At 41.4% G+C, this 14,070-nt stretch overlaps 1 protein-coding gene across 1 annotated transcript; it reads left to right on the top strand.

The window, feature by feature from the left end:
• The first annotated feature begins 2,673 nt into the window (after positions 1 to 2,673).
• Ralgdsl6 (ral guanine nucleotide dissociation stimulator like 6) lies at positions 2,674 to 5,144 on the top strand. The gene is made up of 3 exons (XM_006252728.5): positions 2,674 to 2,945; positions 3,070 to 3,266; positions 4,400 to 5,144. Exons 1-3 carry the CDS (start codon positions 2,769 to 2,771, stop codon positions 4,659 to 4,661), a joined length of 636 nt encoding a protein of 211 aa, XP_006252790.1. The 5' UTR covers positions 2,674 to 2,768; the 3' UTR covers positions 4,662 to 5,144.
• Positions 5,145 to 14,070: the final 8,926 nt, after the last annotated feature.

The raw sequence follows: 14,070 nt of genomic DNA, 5'->3' as shown, positions 1-14,070 counted from the left end.
GAGTGAAGATGGACTAAAGAGAAGGTCTTCCAGAGACTGCCTCGCCTGGAGACATATTCAAAATGCAGGCTCCAAACTCAGGCACTATTGCTGATTCCAAGAAGTGCTAGCTGAAAGGAGCCAGGTATGCCTGACTCCTAAGAGGCTCTGCTGGACCCTACTGACACAGATGAGGATGGTTGCAGCTAACAATTGGACTGAACAAGGGGAACGCAATGGAGGAGAAAGAGAAAAGACTGAAGGAGCAGAAGGATTTGTAACCCCGTAAGAAGAACAACAATATCAAACAAACACATCCCATCAGACCTCCCAGGGACCAAACCACCAACCAATCAGTACACCTGGAGTGTCCCAGGACTCCAGCCAAACATATAGCAGAGGATGCCATTGTCCAGAATCATAAAGAGTAAAAGTGCTTGGTCCTGTGAAGACTCTGTTCCCCAATGTAGGATAATGCCAGGGTGTTGAGGGTGGAGTGGGTGGGTGGGAGTGGGAGCATCCTCAGGGAAAAGGGGCGTTGGGAAGAGAATATGGGTAAGGGGGTAAAGCAGATAACATTTGAAATCTAAAACAAAAAATATCCACGAAAAACACAATTTTAAAAAAATTACCCAAAAAGCACATGTTGATCAGGAATTGATGTAGTTCACACTCAAAATCAGCAGGAAGAAGGGGATGTTGAGCAGCTACTGACAGAGAAAAGCTCTACCAGTCATTGGTGTTAAACTACCAAGTGTTATGCAGGAAAAGACAATGAAGAAGAAGTCAGCCATCTTGGAAGTCCACAATTTTGTTGACGCTATACTGCTCTACAGTACTCTCTGACTTACAGTCAATGTGTTAATTCCTAATCTCACTAGATCAGTGGTAATAACTACTCTTCCTCAGCCTTTCTATCACAGTTCTATTATTAATTCTAGTGTGGTGGTGCATCTACATGATTCATATCAATACTATGGCAGCGAAGGGAGTTGTGTGGCTAACTTTAATGACATGATCAGACTCCTAGACACTTGGAACATAATCCTCATGTCACATAATCCTTCTCTATACAGGCTTTTCATCTCTTGATAATTTTCAACTTATCAAGTGGAAGTGGTATCTTCACAGACGAATCCTCTGAACTTAGATGTCCCTGCTCCCATTACCAATAGATTCCACAGCTCGTCTGCTTCTAGGAACAGAGCCATGAAGAGTCTTAGAGTTCCTCTATTGTGTTTTATTTTGTCTCACCAGAGGACACAGATCAAGACCATGATGTGGACCTAGGTTCCTTTGAAGAGAGAGTTAGTTCCCAGGGTTATTTCTGTACCAAGTCATTTTAAGGAATTCTAACTTTTTCCTTAACCCATAAAGAATGTTACATTCTACCAAAACTCACATACACAACACACACACACACACACACACACACACACACACACACACACACACACACACACTCCCCCCAAAAAGGAAAAAACACATGGACACACATCCATAGATGCAAATGTTTGCTTGAATGTATGCATGTAAGCACTCCCATGTACTTTCTCAGATGAACATGCACAGATAAACCTAACACATATAACAAAGCTATCATGCAATGCCCTCCACACATGTACCTTGAGGCATAACCATGCACATGAATATGAACATCCAGGAGATCCTGAACAATTTTTGGGAATTTAAACAAAAGAATCTAAATAACGTCAGAGGGAAGAGTACAGGAGCAATGAACTCAACTCTACTCCATTTGGCAAGGGAGACAACATAGTAATTAACTGTAACACCGCCCACCACTGTGGAGTAGCAGGGAATTCTGATCTCATGGACTTGGTGTTTACCCCTCACATCACTGGCTTGTTAAACTGTGACCCAGACACTGTGTTGGAAGGAGGGAGATGACCAGGGGATAAAGAGTGAATGACTTCGGAGCAAATGTTACTGAGAGGAGCAGAAAAAGGAAACAGAGTATAACGGAAGAGATGGGATAGAGGAGGAAGAATGATTAGGAACTAGAGAAGTGATGGCTGCCACATGACACATGATGGGCACAGAGAAAGTGTGGTGTGTTCTGTTCAGGTTTCATTCAGTTACTTTGACAAGCACCAGCACTAAATGATACTAAGGAAAGAGAAAGTTTTCTTGCAGATGACAGGACACAGCCGACCATTGAAGGGAATCAGATCAAGGACACAAGCAGGAATTAAAAGAAGAAGCAATGGAGGATGAATCCACTCTGAAAGAGTGCTAGGGGGCCAGCGTCCATCTTGTAAGTGGTTGGATGATCCTAGGTCAGAGGATCACAAAGGGCTGTAAAGCTACTGGCTTAAGCCCTAAAATGATCAACATGGTAGAAACCGACTCTGTGAAAGACAATTCCTAGGCAGGCACACTGACATTGTGGGGCTGCTGCTGTCACAGGCGTGCATGTGATCTCATTCCACACAGAACACATACAAGGTCATGTAAATGCAAGGAGACCAGCCTAGGGTTTGTTTATGGTAAATTGGGATAATTAGGGCTGAATTTATGAGTATGGTTACAGATGCAGCTCAAAAGGAGAGACTCAGCTTCCAAAACTGATATCTACCTATGTTGATTTGTGTACCTAGGAAATGGCAGGGGGCATGGGAGCCTTTAAGGAAATTTCTGTTGAAGAAGGGACAGTGATGGAACCACCCTCTTCAAAATGACCTAACAATACAGAACCTTGGTAACCAGGCAACACACTGGTTGGAGCAAGGCCTGCAGGCTCACTTGCCAGAGACAGTTGAGAGGGAAGGATGTTCTCTTGCTGTCTTCGGACTACTCGAGGCTCAGGCCTCAAGAAAGACAACAGGGAAGGCCACGGTGGTGTCTGGAGGCACAGGGTTCGCTCTTGTCTTCGACGCCTGTGGCCATTTTCCCGAAAGGGAAGATCATCGACCAAGACCAGTCAAAGCCAGGAGCACACAGACAAGGTAACTACTCGGGGTTTCTCCATTTTTAGCAGATAATAATTCAGGAAAATTTGTAATAAGTAGATCCAGTCATAATGCTGTAGACCAGTGACCCTTTGAAACTTTTGCCTTGATCTTTCCTCAGGGTGAGAATGATTCTGCAGCACAGGACCTGAGCGAGTCCTATAGAGACTCCAGCATTAGTACAGAGGCTGTGGTTAAGCTAGGGAACAAGCTGGGGCCTTCTCTGCAGGAAGGGGACACCTTCTATGTCCCTGCCTTTTCGATCATATACCAAAGATTTGACACCCCCCTACTGGTACTGGACCAGCTGTTCCTGAGGTGAGTGCCAATTGCAAAGCCCATAGTTTTCACATCATTCTGTTGATCCTGGGTCTTTCTGTTTCTGTCTCTGTCTCTCCCTGTCTCTCCCTGTCTCTCCCTGTCTCTCTCTCTCTCTCTCTCTCTCTCTCTCTCTCTCTCTCTCTGTGTGTGTGTGTGTCACTCTCCCTGTTTCTCTTCATGTCTCTCCTTCTGTCTCTGTGTCTGTCCTTCTCTCTCTCTCTCTCTTTCTCTCTCTGTCTCTCTCTATCTCTCTCTGTCTCTATATCTCTCTCTGCCTGTCACTGTCTTTCTGTCTCTATCTCTCTCTGTCACTCTGTCTGTCTCTCTGTCTCTCTCTGTCTCTATCTCTATCTCTATCTCTTTCTCTTTCTCTCTATCTCTCTGTCTCTCTGTCTCTCTGTCTCTCTCTGTCTCTATCTCTATCTCTATCTCTTTCTCTTTCTCTCTATCTCTCTGTCTCTCTGTCTCTCTGTCTCTCTCTGTCTCTATCTCTCGCTGTCTCTCTGTCTTTCTGTCTCTCTGTCTCTCTGTCTCTGTCTCTCTATCTCCCTCTCTGTTCTGTCTCTGTCTCTCTGTCTATCTCTGTCGTTCTCTCTCTCTCTTTCTCTTCCACTCTTTGTGAGTGTGTGTGTGTGTGTGTGTGTGTGTGTGTGTGTGTGTGTGTGTGTGTGTATGTCTAAGTATTTATTCTGTACATCATTGTCAGGACCCAGTAACATGCATTAAGAATTTTTTTCTCCCATGCTTGGTCCAAGTGATACGGCTGTCCAATGCCAATGCTCTAAAATGGATGTCGCTGTCACCTCTACCTTGAAAAAGCACTTTATACTTCAATTGATATTTCTGAGGCCTTGGTGAATGCACTTCTTTCATTTGTAATGGAGGTTTAGGAAATATCAGAATATCCAATAAAGATGTATCAAACATGGAGATCTCTGAAGCATAATACATGGGACCATGTGACCACAGAGATATCCAAGTAGAGATGCACATGTTCAACCTTTGCACAGTTACAATGAAAGCACGGACTGTGTACAGGTGAATTCATAATTCTGAGAGCAGCCGGAACTGCCCATTTTATGTGAGGGTCCTGGGACTTTACAGGTGACATTCTCTCTGGTCTTCTCTAGGTATGCTAACTTCAGCCCTTATTGTGAAGAGGATGAACAAATAAATAACGCCCTCTGTAGCTTCCTGGAAACATGGATGGACAAGAACACTGAGGACTATTGTGAACCCTCGGAACTGTTCATACTGAAATATATAAAGGCCTATTTTGATGTGTGTATGGCACACTTAGATCTTAGTGTCCAGGTCAATAGGTTCATGACTCTCTTGCAGGACAATCAGGCCAAGGATTCCCATCCAAGGATGAGCAAGGCTCAGATCTGAGGAGACACACATCCTCAGATCCACAGATTGCATGGGTGTAAAACAGCAGGACAAGAGCCACTCTGGATCCAGAACCAACTTGTGCATCAGAGCTGGAGGGCACAAAACCTCCAGAACTTTCTGTGAAGTATGAGTAGTTGCAACCAGAAGTGGCAGCAGCAGCACAGACAGCACACATGATAGCAGCTGTTGAACTTGTGTCTCAGTTTGTCTGTAGATACAATGTATCTTTCACTAACTTCCTACTTGCTGCAGTGGGCCTACCTTTTCAGAGAATGGCCCTGTAACACCTTGTGTGTGCCTGCCCTGTATCTGTGCTACTGCTCCTGCCCAGGGTGCTCAGCCCCTCACTTCAGTCCAGCAGCAATTCCAGCCCCACACCCAGCCTTCTTCCTCCCCTGAGATATCACCTTTTTATTCTTTCTGATCTTTTCCATTTTGTGTTTAAATATTGGTTTAATAAATTGTTATTGTTTGTTTTCACTTTGCTCAAAGTTGTCTATGGTACAAAAATAATTTAAAAAAGTTAAACATAAGCATTTAAAATTATTAAATGTCATGCTTAAATTATGATTGGTAAAATCTTAGTCATTTTTAAAGGATGTATCCACATGACTAATAAAGCACATGTAATAACACTCACCATTACCTTTCAGTAAACTTCAAACTAAGTCTGAGGAGTGGGACCACTTCAGCCCCGTGGTAACAATTCAGTTCACATTGAATTGTGTATACTTTTATACATATAAATTTCAAGTTTAGCAAGTGTGTGATGTCATACAACTGTGGCATATTTCTGCGGCACATGTAGAATGCGTTACCTACTTCAGAAATACTTTCTCATTTCTTCAATAATAAAAGAACAGATTAATTGAAGGCGAATTCAAACTATAACTTGCAAGTTGCAATGTTACTGTGGTAGCCAAGAAGCTAAACAAGAGTCTAGAATTAGACTTAATGGATAGATCTGTGCAGACAGAAAGTTCAAATTTTGACTCCAGGGACTTGGGAAAAGAGTTTTTAATGGGTAGGAATGTGCTCTTCAATTGAAGAAAACATTTTCTACAAGTATACAATGTGTTTTGATTGTATCCACCCCTCATGACATCCCATCTATTCATCCCTGATGTCCCAAACACTCTCCCTCCTGGTATTTATTTTTTTTGTTTGTTCATTTTAATAATTGATTATAATTATCACTATTTTCTTTACACCTTGCATCCAATAAGTATGGATCCTGTAGGAATAGGTATATGGCTAGTGACTGGGTGCAAAAGGGCAGCCAGTCTACCACTGGTCACAATCTCAAACCAAAATATTTCTCTCCCTCCCCAGAAGTCAGCAACTGCAGTCAGCATTTCAGCTAGGGAGAGGACGTCAGAAACTCCTCCTCTGCAGCTAAGAAAAGGCATAAAAAACAAAGATGCACGGGATTCCCATAAAAACATTAATTAACCTGTAATCCAAAAAGTATACACCATGGACTTATAGAGTAAAAAGAAAAAAATTTTATATAAAAATAATGAAATTCAAAAAGTATACAAAAAAAGTCCTGATAGGACATTATAAGACCAGAAGCCTCCATACATGTAAATGGGTTCATTTTCTATTGGCCTTCTGATCTGAACATGAGGACTGCACTAAAGAGTAGTTTGTTCAGAGGCAGAAGGAACACCCATTCAAAGCCTGCCCCACATGTGGCCCATACATATAGCCACCCAATTAGACAAGATGGATGAAGCAAAGAAGTGCAGGGCGACAGGAGCCGGATGTAGATCGCTCCTGAGAGACACAGCCAGAATACAGCAAATACAGAGGCGAATGCCAGCAGCAAACCACTGAACTGAGAATGGGACCCCCGTTGAAGGAATCATAGAAAGGAGTGGAAGACCTTTAAGGGTCTTGAGACCCCATATGAAAAGCAATGTCAACCAACCAGAGCTTCCAGGGACTAAGCCACTACCCAAAGACTATACATGGACTGACCCTGGGCTCCAACCTCATAGGTAGCAATGAATGGTCCAGTAAGAGCACCAGTGGAAGGGGAAGCCCTTGGTCCTGCCAAGACTGAACCTCGAGTGAACATAATTGTTGGGGGGAGGGCGGTAATGGCGGAGAATGGGGAGGGGAACACCGATATAGAGGGGTAGGGGGAGGGGTTAAGGGGATGTTTGCCTGGAAACCGGGAAAGGGAATAACATTCGAAATGTAAATAAGAAGTACTCAAGTTAATTAATAAATAAATAAAGAGTAGTTTGTTTACCTAGAAACTGTCTTCGAGAAAAATAAACTTTCATTTGCAAGTGGTTATCACTTGTAGGTTATCAATCCTAGGTTATGAATGGGTGCATAAGGCTGCTTTGCCAATTTAGAACTAAGTATTCCAAGGTGCTCCCTCTGCATAAGGTCTGGCTATGAGTCTCAGAATGTCTTGGGATCTGTGATCTGCTTCAGGAGGAAGCTTCTCTGATGATGGTTGAGCAAGACAATGATCTGAGTGTCTCAGGTCAATAGGAATCATTTTATTACTGTTTCTTTAGCAGAACTAAGTAGTATCAGCTTTACCCTACCTGTCCTATCCATATCTTTAGTCTTAGTCAGCCAAGCAGTATGGGTTCCATCGCAGGGATTTGCATCTTAAGTCAAATCAGATATCTGTTAGTTACCCCCACAATATTTATGTCACAGCAGTACATACATATCTTTCAGACTGGACACTATTATAAATCATAGTTTTTGTAGCTTGGTTAATGTTTATGTTTCTTCTTTGGAAGCACACAGAGTACCTCCCATTACAAATGATGCTAGCACGTAGGATAGTGGTTTCGTGTAGACAACAGTTCAGTTACCTTACTTTCCAGGCTCACCACTGTGCGCCAGTTTTCAATAAGTTAATCTTGTTCAGGTGCTGTTCAGGTAACCAGAGTTGTGGTGAGTGCATATGTGGACCAGTCGTGTCACATGCAGAAGACATTTCTCACTTCTCCTTCCTACCCTTCAGCTTAGACAATAATGCTAACATTTCCCTAACATTGCCATTTTGCTCCTTCTGATAGTTCAAAGTTGTGTTTATTTTAAGTATTGGTTTTAATAAATTGTTAGTATTTGTTTACATTCTCTAAAATGTAATAATCTAATAATGTAAAATGTAAAATCTAATAATGAGAGAAAATATCTGCAAATTATTAATATTCTCTATGATATATTATTTTAAGGTTATTCAAAGAAGCTTAAGGGACAAATATAATTTGAAAGAAAAGCCTAAGTGTTTAAAACAATTAAGTGACATACTTATGTTATAATTTTATATGTCTTAAATAGACTTTTTTCTCAAGAAGTAATACACAGCACTACTAAATCACATGGAATAAAGTTCAACTTTGGCTTTCACTAAACGTTATTGGAACTTGTGGGGAGGTACCACTTTCCTCCAGTGGAAACTGTACAAGGCACATAGATATGATTACATTTTTACACCAAGATATTCCAAGGTTTCGTGAGGATAGGGAATCATAGAACCACGGCTCATTACTAGGGCACACATAGAAGGCCTTAACTTCTTTCAAAGATACTTGGCCAGGTCTTCAAAGTTACACAGGCAACTGAATTGACTTTGTTCCTCCCATGATGTGTAAATCACCCAAAGAATTAAAATCAGAAAGTCTAACTGCACAAGTGACCTGCACTAGGGGAAGGGATTCATTGTACTGTGTGCCTTGCTACAGCATACGCAAGGGTCAAAGTTATTGGGCTAAGCCAAGAAGTCAAAGACAATTCTAGAATTAGGCAAGAATATAGGTAATGAATAGATCTATAGAGGAAGAGAGATGAAAGTTGACTTCCCATGATATTTTGAAATGAGAAAATGTTTTGAATGGGTAGGAAGTTGCTCTTCAAATATAGAAAACATTTTTAAAATGCACAATGCATTTTGAATGTATCTACGCCTCACCACCTCACAACTACTCATCCAATGACTTTCCCACCATTCTCCATTCTGATATAAATTAATTAAACTATTATTTGTTTATTTATGATAGTAGTTGATGATTTAATATTCCAATTTTATTTACCCTCTGCATCCAATTAATGGGGTCATGTAGGATTAGGTATGTGGTCGCTGCCATATTGCACAAATATAGTCACTCTACCGCTGGTCATTTCCTCAAACCAAAGTCATCCTCCCTCCCACAAACAGAGCAACTGCAGTCAGCAACTCAGCAAGGGTGAGGATGTCAGAAACCCCTTCTCCATGGCAAAGAAGAGGCATAAAATCCCTCACGACCAACACAGAATCCATATTATATATATGCACAAAGGACAATCAGAGTTAAAGAGAAAAAATATCAGTACATATATAATAATGAAATATAAAGAAAAATTTACAAAAAGACCTGAGAGGACATTATGAAATGTGGAGTCTCCTCCTAGATTTAAATGGGTTCATTTTCTGTTGGCCATTTGCTGATGAACATGAGGACTGCACCTAAAAAGAGTTTGTTTCCTTAGAGACTCCCTTAGAAAAAACTAAATTTTCAACTGCAAGGTGTTATCAAGGTGGAGATATTTGGGGGTAAAGAATGGGTGCATTAGGCAACTTCTCCAATTTAGGACTGAGTGTTCCAAGGTGTCTCACTCTACATAATGTCTGCTTATGAGTCTCAGAATGTCTTCAGTTCTACTTCCAAAGGATGCTGCTCTGATGCTAATTGAGCAGGGCACTGCTCTATGAATATAACAGATCATGAGAAATCATGTTTTTACTCTTTCTTTTGTAGAGTATTCCTATTGACATTATCCCCAGGTTACTCAGCAATCTACTCTAAGGTTCTTAGTCAGCCACGCAGTGTCAGGTGTGTTGTTCATGTCAGTGAGTGAATCCTAAGTCAAGGCAGATATCTCTTGGTTACTCCCACAATATTTGTGTCACAGTAGTACATGCATATCTAGCGACCTGACACCGATATATTCAAAGATTTTTACAATGATTAGTGTTTATGGGTTTTTTTTTTCTAGAAAAAATTACACACATTTCTAGGAAAGAGTAGATGCTTGAAAGCCAAGGAATCTGAGCTCTGGATTTCTCACATCTCACACAGCGCTTTCCACTCCAGGAGAATCCGCTGCTCAGTGTAAGGACTGGGATGAGCACAGTCACACACTCCATGTGCTGCCTCTCCAGCGGACGTGCCAGACGATGGGGGCACATGGACCAACAAGACAGATGTAACAGAATTCTCAACAGAACACACTCACTTAAGGAAATGCACTATGAGAGACGTTCAACATCCTCATTCATCAGGGAAGAGCAAATAAAATGATTTTGAGATTCCACCTGATATCAGAACAGCTAAAACAATAAAGATAGTAAAAGTTTACGCTAAGAGGGAGGGGACACTTTCCAATGCTCATGGAAGTAGAAACTTGTACAACAATTGTGGAAGACGACACTTTAGTTTTTGTGAAATATGCATAAGACAAGTTCACTTGCTAAATTATTTTCATACAGTCTTAATTGGTAATAGCTAGAAACAACCTAAAACTCTTCAACTAAAGGAAGGATAAATGTATAGTTTTCACGTAGACAGTGGAGTGCGCTCCAGCTGTTAAACTCGTCATCTTGCTCCATCCTGGCAAAGGAAAGGACCAAGAAAACAAACATGAAATGACGTACATGTGGAAACTCTGTTAAAGTACAGAGCAGGTGTGCTACAGTCCACAACCCAGAGGAGCTAAGGAATAAGAGGAACGAAGATGATGATGGATGCACCTCACTGTGGAGAAGACCACAATAGATATCTGTCTTATGTATAATATTGTGGTGTGCAGTTAAGGGAGGGGTCTAAAGGAAGTTGAGAAATGGAAAGAAGAAGAATTTGGGCCGACTATGGGAAATAGTGTTGGGATAATGAAGAATTATGTGTCGTTATCTCTGGGACAAGCTGGAAACCGAGTGCAATGGAAAGTTCTAGGAAACCAAGATTAGATTAGATGGGTAATCCATGTTTAGATTTCGAGGATTTTGAGATATTGAGCCTTCTCCTATAACCAGGGACAGATTAGGATATAAGCCCAGCCACAAAACATTTCCCCTACATTTTGTACAGCCTACAAGATGTGCTGTAGTAAAGGTGGCACAGAAATTGTGAAAATGTCCAAAAAATGCCTTGATACATTTGAGACCTATGCCATGACAGTGTGTCCACCAATCCCAATTCTTGGAGTACCAAGAACCACAGGCTGAACTACCCAGAGGCATAGATGTACATAGACACCAGATAGAAATTAATGAATTGTAAAAATGCCACTGAAAAGATTGCTAATAATATTCTGATATACTCAGAGATTGGTCCTACCCTCTACTGTCATCAGAAAAGTTTCACTTAGTAAATGATGAAAACCAATGCAAAGAGACATACACCAATCTTAGGTAGAGAAAAGTCGCAAGATTTTTTGTAGGAGCTGGGGTTAAAGGACAACAGAAGAAATAATGCAGTCAAATTGAGCCCACACAGTATTGGGAATGAACGGTCCACCAAAGAGCCTGCATGGGAAGGGACCTAGAAGCCTACATTAGACTGCCCTAGTCCCTCAGCACCTTGCAACTCTAGTGTAGTTTCATCTTCATGCAAAGTCTTAACAGTGGTAGCAGGGTCTGTCTCTGCCTCTCTTGCCTGTGCATGGCAGATTCTCCCCTCACTGGGTTCCATGCTCTAGCCTTAATAGGAAAAGAAGTGTCGTGGCTTAATGAAAATTGAGGAGCTAGGCCAGTTTTCAAGATTCTGGTTTTTGTCTGTATAATAAAGATAATGAGTTTGATCACTTCGGATTATTGTGAAGGCCAAAGAAGACTGGGATAGTGGTACACTTAACTAACATTTATTGAAGTTCTACCAATAAAACAGATAATCTTAAAAAAAAAAGAAAATTGAGAAGCCATGGCTGCTAAATATATATGGGAGGCCTGCCCGATTCTGAAAAGGAAGGAAGGAGGAACTGCTAGAAATGATGCAGATAGTGCTACTGGAGAGAGAAAGAGACTGAGAGAAGTCAGAGAGGGCAGGATGGATACATGGAGAGAAGCAAGGAGGGAGAGAGGGAAGAAGTTAGGGAAGGACAGAATGAGGGAGGGAGCGAGTGACAGAGAGAGGGGGGAATACAGAGACAGAGAAAGACAGAAATACAGAGAGACAGAGGAAGATGTAGAGAGACACAAAGGGAGACACAACAACAGGCAGATTCACACAGAAACAGAGGGGGAGAATAGAATAAACATTCAACAAAAAAGTAAAGGGTTGTGTCTATGAATGGTACTTTAATGGTCTTTATGATGTTTCCCTCCCCTCCTTAGGGTTGGTCAATTTCAAAACAGACTTATTGCTTTTGCATAAACTTTTCCTGATCTGACACACTTCAAGGCCAAAGCCTAAACATACTAAAAACACCTAAGAAAATGTGCACCCACTAAAGAATAGAAGGTGGTGACCCCTCTGGTTGAATCATGGAAATGTTGAAGGAAGCTAAGGAGAAAGTCAACCCTGTAGTAGGACCAGCGGTCTCAATTAACCTGGACCCCTGAGATTTCTTAGACAGTGGATCATCAACCAGGCAACACAAACCAGCTGAGATGAGGCCACCAACACTTGCATAGCAGAGAACTCCCCAGTCTGGGTTCATTTATAGAAAACAGAGCTAACTCAGGAAGAGGTCCCAGGAAGTTTAGGAGTCCTGTGGACTGGGTAGGATGCGCACATCCTTGGGAAGACAGTTGGGATGTAGCAGGGGATCCAGGTGGATGGATGCCATGTGGTGCCTTCCGGGGTTGGATCTAAGCAGAATTAAATATGGAGTGTATACATAATTGAATGAGTGCATGAATTCATGAATGAAAATTGAAGGAAACAATGAAATAATTAATGAATTAAAAAAAGAGAACTGTACAACATTCTTAGTCATCATGGAATTGATATAGAAAAATACCCTGAGATACCAGTTTACACATCACTGTCAGAATGGCTAAGATCAAAAACTCAGGTGATAGAAGATGCTGACAAGGATATGGAAAAAGAGGAATCCTCCTCCACTGTTGGTGTATCCAAAGCTGGTACATCCATCCTGGAAATTAATCCAGAACTTTTTAAAAGATTGAAAATAGTACTATCTGAGGATCCAGCCTTATCATTCCTGGTCATCCACCCAAAAAGTTCTTCAACATATAACAAGACACATGCTGCACTATGTTCATATCAACCTTATTTATAATAACCAGAACCTAGAAAGAACCAGGTGTCCATAAACAGAGGAGTGGATAAAGAAAGGTGATATATTTACACACAGGAGTACTTCTGAACTATTAGAAACAATTGACAACATGAAATCTTAGCCAAAAGGATAGAACTAGAAAATACCAACCTTAGTGTCATAACCCACTCACAAAAGAACACACATAGTATACACTCGTTGAAAATAGCATTTTAGCCACAAAGTTTGGAATACCTAAGAAAAAATTCAACCATCATATGAAGCTCAAGAAAAAGGAAGACTGTAATGTGAATGTTTCATTATTTTTAGAAGGGAGAACAAAATACTCAGGAGAGGAAATACAGAATCAAAGAGTGGAGCTTGGACTGAACAGAAGGAAATCATCCAGTGACTGCCCCACCTGGGCATCCATCCCATATGCATCCACCAAACCCAATCACTATTCCTCATTCGGAGAAGTGATTGCTCACAATAGCCAGATATGGGTGACTCCAGACTGGCTCTGCTCTAGTCCTGCTGATATAAATGTAACCTTTGTACTGAATAAGGTGACAAGAAGAGAGAAGTTAGAGAAAAGACTGAAGGAGGAGAAGGGATTTGCAACCCCATAAGAACAACAACAATGTGGACCAAAGATATCACACCAGAGCTCCCAGGGACCACACCAACACTCAGTCAGTACACATTGAAGGACCCAGGAATCCTGCCACACAGGTAGAAGAGGATGGCATTGTCCAACCTCAATAAGAGGAAAAGACATTGGTCCTATGAAAACTCCATTCCCCAACATAGGATAATGACAGGGTGTTCTTGGTGTAGTGGGTGGGTGGGAGTGGGAGCATTCTCATAGAAGCTGGGTCATGGGGAGGGGATATGGGGGAGGGGACAACCTTTGAAATCTAAAAACATAATATACAAGAAAAAATTTATAAAATTAGACAAAATCATAGCAAAAAAGCATGGGTTGATCAGGACTACTTGAACTAGTTCAGGCTTAAGAACAGCAGGAAGATGGGGATTTTGAGCAGCTAAGGATTGAGAAAAGCTTTACCAATCCTTTGTGTTAATCTACCAAGTTTATGCAGGTCAAGACAATGAAGAGAAGCCAGTCCTCCTGGAGCTCCACAAATTGTGCTGCTCCACACTG

The sequence above is a fragment of the Rattus norvegicus genome, chromosome 16, assembly GCF_036323735.1.
Source record: "Rattus norvegicus strain BN/NHsdMcwi chromosome 16, GRCr8, whole genome shotgun sequence".
Taxonomy (NCBI): Eukaryota; Metazoa; Chordata; class Mammalia; order Rodentia; family Muridae; genus Rattus; species Rattus norvegicus.
Note: the sequence above shows the minus strand (reverse complement) of the source record. Positions and strands in the feature narration are given on the sequence as shown.

Bases quoted from the DNA above. Each gene is read 5' to 3' on its own strand.
- Ralgdsl6 (XM_006252728.5), top strand. From the start codon at position 2,769: ATGTTCTCTTGCTGTCTTCGGACTACTCGAGGCTCAGGCCTCAAGAAA. The intron at 2,946-3,069 runs GTAACTACTCGG...ATCTTTCCTCAG, and splicing joins GCCAGGAGCACACAGACAAG to GGTGAGAATGATTCTGCAGC. The intron at 3,267-4,399 runs GTGAGTGCCAAT...GGTCTTCTCTAG, and splicing joins CTGGACCAGCTGTTCCTGAG to GTATGCTAACTTCAGCCCTT.